Source organism: Arachis duranensis, chromosome 8, assembly GCF_000817695.3.
Source record: "Arachis duranensis cultivar V14167 chromosome 8, aradu.V14167.gnm2.J7QH, whole genome shotgun sequence".
NCBI classification, from domain to species: Eukaryota; Viridiplantae; Streptophyta; class Magnoliopsida; order Fabales; family Fabaceae; genus Arachis; species Arachis duranensis.
Genome location: NC_029779.3, coordinates 16005677 through 16015073, shown reverse-complemented (window position 1 = coordinate 16015073; position 9397 = coordinate 16005677). Strand labels below are relative to the sequence as shown.

Genomic DNA, 9397 nt, shown 5'->3' with positions numbered 1-9397 from the left:
TAATTACTCGATAAATTATTTGTTTTCACTATAAAAAAATTTATTTGTCATTTTTTCAATTAAAATATGAAGAATATTGTAAACCGGGGTGGCATAACGGATTGACGTTTGACGGTACATAAGAACATTAACCAGTAAAACCGCGCCACTGGTTTTCCAAGACCACCGCATCGTCCCTGCTGGCGAAGCTTCTGCATAACAAAAGTGATCCAATATCTACCGTCCATCTCCACAACCAACGGCCCAGATCCAGCTCCATCTGTCTGCGTCAATATTCTAGGAGCGTATCGCCGCAACAAGTTATCGCTAGTCCCACTCGTTTCAATTCGTTCCACTCTCTGTCTCCTCCTTTATATTTCTTCGTCGTTTTGATATTTTTGTTTCTCGTCTCTTACTCTCAAAATCTCTCCGTAAGAATCTGAGCGTTAACGAAAAGAAAAAAGAGGGAAAGTATTGAAGGAATCCCAGTGAAGAAGGTAGCAATGGCTTCTAGTGATGCCAATATGAAGATCGTTCATGGCGAAGCTGGTTATATACTCGAAGACGTTCCTCACTTATCCGACTACATTCCCAATCTTCCTGTACATCTCTCTCTCTCTCTCTCTCTCTCTCTCTCTCTCTCTCAAGTTACAGTTGATGATTATGATTTTTTATTTTTTCTATTTTTTTTGCAGACATATCCGAATCCGTTGCGGTCGAATCCAGCTTACTCAGTTGTGAAGTGAGTGTGAATCTAGTTTTTCTTTTCATTTTTTTAATTTTTATTTTTGTATAGTCGTGTGATCTGAGATTGCAATGTGTGTTATGCTTGAAGTATTGATTCTCTTTGTGTTTTTGTGTTGATTAGGCAATATTTCGTGCACGTGGACGATACCGTTCCTCAGAAGGTTCAATTTACATCTCTGAAATCATTGCATTCTAGCTGTTTGTTCGTTTTCTTCATCCACTGTGCAGTTTTTTTTTTCTCCACTTAACTNNNNTACATAAGTTAAAATGATAAAAAGCAATGCATTTGTTTCGTATTCAACGGCGTTAACAAGCTGCAATCGTATTTAAGGCCTTTGGTACATCTTACTGTAGGTTGTTGTTCACAAGGATAGTCCCAGGGGTGTGCATTTTCGACGTGCAGGGCCTCGACAAAAGGTTAAATTTTTTTCTTTAATCTCTACATATATTTATCTACTTTTTGTTAATGAATGAATTAGAAGCAATGAAAATTTTGCTTTGACTAACGGTTTCCTAATGAATATGATGATTAGGTGTATTTTAAATCGGATGATGTGCGGGCATGCATTGTTACTTGTGGTGGTCTGTGCCCTGGCCTCAACACCGTCATCAGGGAAATTGTCTGTGGCCTTTCTTACATGTACGGTGTCAACAGTGTTATTGGCATAGATGTGAGTGGATACTTTCTCTGTTAATTCATGTTTGATTGATTATCTGTGGTTCCGTTATATTGTATAGCATATGATTTGTGTTGGCAAAGAAAGCTCATATGGAAAATATCCTATTGATGCAAGTTCAACTGAACTCTCTATTGCATTCCCTGAAATCAATTTTAACTTAAGTTACTGTACTTCATTGTTTGCACCACTAAATTGTATCCAATGCTATGCAGGGTGGTTATAGAGGATTTTATTCAAAAAACACCGTTACCTTAACACCTAAGGTGGTCAATGATATCCATAAACGTGGGGGTACGTTTCTTGGGACATCACGAGGAGGGCATGATACTAACAAGATAGTTGACAGCATCCAGGATCGTGGAATAAATCAGGTTTCCTATGTGTCAATTGTATTAATGGGTCATAAATATACTTCCAGGAATACCCTTTATTGGAGGTATTGTCACTGCCTTGGTTTCATTGTTTGGGTATGGTTGTAGGTTTATGTTATTGGAGGTGATGGAACACAGAGAGGAGCAGCTGTGATTTATGAGGTATAGTGATTCAGATGTTTACATGATAAAATGTTCCTACCTTTGCTCTCTAATAAGAGAAATAAAAGGGAATTTCATTTCACTCAAATATTCATGTTAAGTTCATGACTGCTATAGGCCCAATGTGTGCATGGTTTGTTTCTTTATGTTGGTTATTGTTGATTGGTAATCCTAGACTACAAATTCATAAGGGATGAGAGGAATTATCTCAAGCAATTCCAAACATTCTAAGAATAAGTGTGATAAATGTTTATATGTGAAACTGCCTGCTTTTGTTTCAATAAAATCTAGACCAATTGGGGCCTCCTTTCCTTTTTGGCCATATCTCAGTAAATAAACATTACATAAACTCTCATTTTTTACAGTACAGAGTACAAATAAAATCAATTCAAACATTATATTTAGGTATAACTAGATCACTGTCAAGTTTCACATTCATGCCTCGAGTTTTCAAGACCCAACGAAAACAGAGGGTAGTAATATAGTAGTTATTTTTTTCAGTAGGTAATCACGGCAATGAAACACATCAGTTTAGTTATATTCCAAGACTGTAATTTTTATGGTGTAATACTGCTTTCGTGGGTTAAATCAAGCTTTATGGTAATTTCAATTGGAACAAGTTTGGAGCATATGGCTGTTCTGGAAACTGAAAATAAATTGATTGAATTTCGCATCTGCATGGTGGATCATCAACATTCTTGGCGTCCATTGATATATTAAGCTGGCATTCTAAATTGATTTTAGTCATTGCACAGGAAATTAGACGGAGAGGGCTGAAAGTAGCAGTAGTTGGGATTCCTAAAACCATAGACAATGACATCCCGGTAATGCTTGATCACAATCCCATAAATTTTCTCGCTGAACTCTTACCATTTACAGTTTATCTAAATAGTCACTTACCTATGTTATGTTTGAACTTTGAAGAGATTTATAATGTGGATTTTCTTGCTTTTCTGCAGGTCATTGACAAGTCATTTGGTTTTGATACTGCGGTTGAGGAGGCTCAACGTGCCATTAATGCAGCACACGTTGAAGCTGAAAGTGTTGAGAATGGCATTGGCATTGTAAAGCTTATGGGGCGCTATAGTGGTAAGTACACCTCACATGTCTTTCAAGCCTCTGATAAAATTATTTAAAATCTTGGGTTTGACTTGATGCAAGTTATGACTATGATGTTTCCTTTAACAGGCTTATTTGTTATTATTTATTTGTTTATTTATTTCTTACATTGCAGGTTTTATTGCAATGTATGCTACTCTTGCTAGTAGAGACGTGGACTGTTGCCTGATTCCAGAGTCACCCTTCTTCCTTGAAGGAAATGGTGGGCTGTTTGAATTTATTGAGAAGAGGCTAAAAGAAAACGGTCATATGGTTATAGTTATAGCAGAGGGGGCTGGTCAAGATCTTCTTACAGAGGAAAATGCTCAAGCCATGAATGCAAAAGATGCTTCTGGAAACAAGCTACTTCAAGACGTTGGTCTATGGATATCCCAAAGGATCAAGGTAATTTACTTGTTCATATGAAAAATCTTTGAAACTAATTTTTTGCCCCCTGAGAAATGTATAGTAGAATACTTTCGGTCATTTATTTGTCTGTATCCCCTTAAGAATTGAAGAGTTACATGCTCTGTGAGCTTTTACTAGTTACACTAGTAGCTATTATCATTATTATATAGACAAAGATTCATTTGATTTGACTGGGGCTTTCATGAGACCTGCTTCAGTCACATAAGGCCATATCTAAGCTAATCTCTATCCATAAGGTCATAACCTAACCTAATCACTGGCAGTGGTTAAGCACATATTATCCCAACTATATATCATGGTATTGGGATGTTAGTCACGGATTGCTAGTGTCATAGTTGTTGGTGCTTTTTCTTCGACGCCACAATTGGACATCTTGTGTAATATGTAATTGTTTACACTACATAATGCTAACTAATTAAGTGCTAATTGGAACCTTTGGTAATTTAATTAACATAATGCTAGTGTTGTTAACTTGTTATATGCCATGCACTGTTGCATGGGTTATCTCAGGATCTTGGTTTATTATTTGGGTTTCTCAATGGGAACCTTCATCATATTCCGTATTCTTTCCTTCTCACCTATTTTTTCTTTTTAACAAAAAATCATCATTTTTTCTAATAATTTAATCTATCTGCTAACTAAGTGCGCATTGCATGAAGATAATAGGAAAATGAAAATGGCAGATGCAATTTCAAAAGCGCACCCAGTTTACCAGCATGGCTTGACTTTATACTAGATGGTTTGTGCGTGTTTGCTTGGATTTGAATATTGTCTAACCTTTTAACTTTCTTACCTATCTCTGTTGAATGTCTTTCTTACTAGACTATTCAGTTTATGCAAATTTCTCCCTCTTAGTAGATGTTTGTTCTTCTATAATAGGATCATTTTGCCAGGAAAAATAAGATGGCTATCACTCTTAAATATATAGGTAAGTTTATCCAACTTCATCCCTTGCCCTTTTGCTTTATTTGTTTCTTATTTTGTCAACCATTTTGGTTTGGGAATATAGATATCATCTTTTAAATTTGGCCACAATATATTTGAGTTCTTAACTGTTTTATATGTCAGATCCCACTTACATGATACGTGCAGTTCCAAGTAATGCATCAGACAATGTCTACTGTACGCTTCTTGCTCAGAGTGCAGTTCATGGAGCAATGGCTGGGTTTACTGGATACACAAGTGGGCTTGTCAATGGAAGACAAACTTATATTCCATTCCAAGTAAGTTACTTACTCCATATACCTACACAGGTTCTGAATTGTTTTATAACTTAGCATTCTTCTACTACCTGCATGTAAAAAATGAAGGCATAGGTATTTGTATATGCTAATATTGTTGAGAACCAAGAATGATTTACTGTTGTACACAGAACAAATTTGTGGGGTGAACATTTGCATTCTATTACTTCAATTTTTAAGTGATAGTTTGTGTTTTCCTGCTATACAATAATTCTGACTTTTGTGGATGAATGTTAAAAATTTTGATACACAGAGAATCATTGAGAGGCAGAACCAGGTTGTGATTACCGATAGGATGTGGGCAAGACTTCTTTCTTCGACCAACCAGCCAAGCTTTATAAACCCCAAAGACGTGGACAAAACCAAGAAAACGGAACAGCATCCTACTCGGTTGTCAGAAGGGAAAAATTGCAAAGATGTTGAAGTCAAGAAAGCAGAGAAACCTCCCACTCAGATCCTCGGAGTGGACAATTCTAAAGTTGGACAAAATTCAGAAAACCATGTTGTCAGTAGTAACAAGGCATAAAATCTCATGCCAACCCCTTAATTTTTTGTATTTGGTGGCACCAGTTTGAACTAAGCGGATAGCAGAGGGGATTTTACATTTGTGACCATTTCCATGTGTTGCAAGTTGGAAAGCCCTTGTATCAAGATCACTCTACAGCACCTACTTAGTACGTAGATGTTTCTGTTACTAAATATCCCAGGGAATAATAACCATGACATATAACTATTTGTTCTGGAAATGAGGTTTATCAAGGGACTAGTTTATCAGGTAGTATTGTTGAAAACTGTTTGCTAATTGAGTTTTATCAAAATTAGTAGGGTAAAGTACTAATTTGGTTTTTAATGTTTTAGTTAAATTCTAATTTGGTTCTTAACATTTAAACCTCTTATTCCAATTCCAAAAAAAATTAAATGGATTTAATGTTGTCCTATTATTAAATTTGACTCGAATAATTAATGAAAATTTTTTTACACTAGTGATCATTAGTGGCTCAATTTTACTTACATACAGAAATGTCAAATTTAATAATGGGATAATATTAAACTTATGGGTAATATTAAACTTATTTGAAATTTTTTGAAACTGAAATATTTATAGATCAAATTATAATTTGATTCAAATGTTAGTGACTAAATTAATAGTTTATCCAAATTAATATTAATGTGAGTATGACTGACGTGTACACGTACGTGTATACTGTAGTTTGATTTGAGAGTATGTGGGCTGCCCTCTTTCTCCCAAAAAATTGACAACACAAAACCCATATCCCAAAAAGCACCGATGATCACGACGGATGTTCTAATGGTCGTCATCCTCAGTCCGGCAATCAAATGGAAACGACATTGGACAGGTCTTCGGCGCAACGCCGGCCACTAAGAGAGAGCTACCTATGCGCAGCAATGAAGGATGCGAAAATTGGTCTGCGAGGGGAAATGGAGACGAGATTTGGTGAGGTGAGGCATGGACGCAACGCCAGCCACTTAGGGAGATGAAATGGAGACGCGATTTAGTGAGTATGCATCGCAACTGCGAGAGGGTTGGGAGATTGAATGGAGGAGGTGCCCGAGGGTCTTCAACAGTGGTGACGACGGCAACTAGTTAGCGGTGCAAATCTTGGATGATGGAGAACGAAATGGGTCTGACATGGGAGATAGGAAACAGAACACGGCCACTCCTAAAACACAGCAACATGACGAAGATGCTATCTCGCGAAAATTGTTGGTTTTGGGTTCGATGTCGCCATGGGCCTGGTCTCTTGTCGAAAAAAAAAAAGAGCCAAATACTATGTCATTACCTTAATAATGCTACCCAGATCCTCCTGTAGAACTGGTCAAGTAGTAAAAATAAGTAAAGTAGCACTTCTACATGGACATGTACCTGTAAAACCTTGATGCAGATGCAAATGTTAAACAATTCTATCGCAAGTGATTTCAAGATTAACCTTAAATTGGGAGCTGGTGTTTGAGAAACATTTGTTTGTTTGTCCTTATTAAGCCATTTTAATTACAGAACAGTGAATGCAGAGAACTAATAATGGAGAAATCCATTGAACTAAATCAGTACTAGTCAGTGTAATGTAAGAAGAAGGTTGCAGATGAAATTCAGTTTGGTTAGCAAGCTGGGACGTGATTTAGGTCGTAGCAGCAGCCATCGGCCATTACACGCAGATGACACCCCAGGCGTAGTTGGTTAATAGTAAGTGTGTGAAGAAACACAGTCTATTTTCAAAAAGCGATACAGCATTTATATCCACAAAATACAAGAAATTGGTCTATTGTTTTCCCAGGAATTAGCACATTAAGTAACGGAATTCGCAAAAAGTAATACACACGAAGTTCATCCATAAAATACAAGTCTGGTTAACAACATAAGGATAGCAAGATTCATGAGCCTGCGGCGTTGTTGCTCCATCGGACTTGCAGAAATGTGACTGGCTCAGTTGATATGATCTCGAAGATCCCGATACCTCCGGGCTCGAATTTGCACAGACTGGAAAATTCTGCCCAGCCTCCGAATCAACCATTGCGCCTGCCACCTAATGTGTCCGTGTGATAGGAAGAGTGTGTGTCTCTGACCGGTGAAATGGCTCAGATGAGGGACATTTGGCTGTTTGTAGCATAGTAGCAGATCATTAAGAGAGAATAAACTTATTGATGAAGACACGTACAAGAAAAGGAATTGGTGCCTTACCAACAGGTGGGAGTGCAAGACGCGGTCAGTGAGGTCCATTACAAAGAATGGCCATTTGGTCTTGTGTGTTTGGGCTATCACTTTCACCTTGTGTGAGGAAGGATTGTTGATACAGCGGGCACGCCGGTAAGCACCTTTCGCTTCGTACGGAGGTTCCTTTGACGGTCGGGGGCTGTATGTGTTTTCGCGTCCACCGAAGTCAAAGATACGCACCTGGAATTCAGAGTTCCCCTTGTGCTTTAAAAGAAGCATGGAGTCTAAATTAATTTGGTACGTCCGGTAGAACTCTGGCTAACCACGGGTCAATGCGATGCTACCATTTTGCTGTTGTTTCCAGAAGCACCGATGGCTGATACACCTGCCATCAGGGACCACCAGGGTTATGTAGGGGGCCCGCTCGGGAGTTTGTCTGGACCGATCGGGAGGGCCTGCGAAAGAATAGGAAAGTGCTGGCCAACACATTGATCATTCAGGAAGTAATAACATTGTGTGTCCTTTGATATACGTCTCGGGGGAGGTGGCTTACCAGTTTGAAGCTTGGGGGCCTTATTATTGGCTCCAGAAAACGCAGTGGGCGGTGTTGCTGGTTTCGTTGAAGATCTGTTGTAGGTCGCTTGCCCTTGTTCCTGGATGAAGACATGATGACCTGTTACAGTACAAATAACAGACCTGAGAGTCGTAATCTATAGGTGGTTAAATAGTATTTCAAACAACAACACACAATAATGTTAGGGTTTAGGGTTTCATCTAAGAAGGAGAAAAAATGGATGCGACCAAGAGTAACATTTGCAAAAGCTTTGAAACGTAAAACAAGGGGTTCTGGAGTGAGTCATTTCTCTGGTCGTGGAACTCAGAACTCAGTGGTTCTACACGAGAATCGGGTAGTAAAACAAACAGGCAGACAGGCCACGGGACTAAGGAATGATAAAAACCGTCAAGATTGCATCTTAGATGAAACATGCAGAGAAGGTAGACGGCGCAAGATAGTGGAGGCAAGGTAAGGGTTCAGCAAATAGTGCACCCCCATTAAGGGATGCCACCAACAAGAATGGACAAGGGTTTTTCCCATCGTCGAAGCAAAGGCCCCATATAACAAGAATGACGATGCAAGGAAACACATTAAAAGAAAAAGAAATTTATTTTTTTTCAGGAAAAAATATGCAACATGTACCGACGGCCTCGGTTGTTGGTGATATCAGTTTCACATAATCAGGTGGGTGGGATTCCGCGAAGCAACCAACAGACGGTCTAAATTGAATCGCAGTGAGAAATTCGAGACGGCTTACCTGGATTGTGTAGGTTGCTGTCTGTGGACTGAGGAAACTTCGTGCGAGAGTCTCCCGGAAGAGTTGTTGGTGGTTGGATGCAAAGCGACGAAGGGATCAGGGTGTTATGGGTTCGAGTGAAAGGCGCAAGTATTTTTCAGCTTGTGTAGTAGAGGAAAACCTCCAGCGTGTCATTCATCTAATTTTTAATGGGTCATGGGCCAGGGGAAGCCCAAGAAGAGCAGAACAACAAGGATCGTTCCTAGGTATTTTTTTTGTTTACCTTTCTTCCAATTGCCCTGGCATGGAAGCCAAGCCCGGATGCAAAGACATGGGTGTTAAATATTAGACGTAGACAACCAACTTGGGTTGGTCGAGCGGTCAGCTCACTCTTCCGCTTAAGCAAGTGTCGGGGGTTCGAATCCCGCCTTGTACATGCAGCAACCCATTGGCCAGCGACAGACCCTTAAATGGAGCTCAGATCCGCGACGGATTAGTCCCTGACCTGTCGAGTTGGAAAATACCGTGGGAAACAAAAAAAAATATTAGACGTAGACTTAGTATAAAATCAATTATATTTATATGTACATGTTACGATATGTAATAGCCGGAGTGTAATTATTAACATTTTATCTATTACTGAAAATGGTACTATTCAGCCAAATTTAAGAAAGATTTTTCTATCTAAAATTTAAAAAGTGAAAGACAATTATTTCGGAAATAGAGT

The 9397-nt window shown here is 38.8% G+C and overlaps 1 protein-coding gene across 1 annotated transcript; it reads left to right on the top strand.

Moving 5' to 3' along the window:
- Positions 1-132: 132 nt before the first annotated feature.
- On the top strand, positions 133-5481 carry LOC107461045 (ATP-dependent 6-phosphofructokinase 6). Its single transcript, XM_016079496.3, has 13 exons — positions 133-581; positions 675-721; positions 848-887; positions 1081-1143; positions 1260-1397; positions 1619-1777; positions 1886-1939; positions 2695-2763; positions 2899-3028; positions 3174-3442; positions 4346-4394; positions 4535-4689; positions 4961-5481. Exons 1-13 carry the CDS (start codon positions 483-485, stop codon positions 5231-5233), a joined length of 1545 nt encoding a protein of 514 aa, XP_015934982.1. The 5' UTR covers positions 133-482; the 3' UTR covers positions 5234-5481.
- The last annotated feature ends 3916 nt before the right edge of the window (positions 5482-9397 follow it).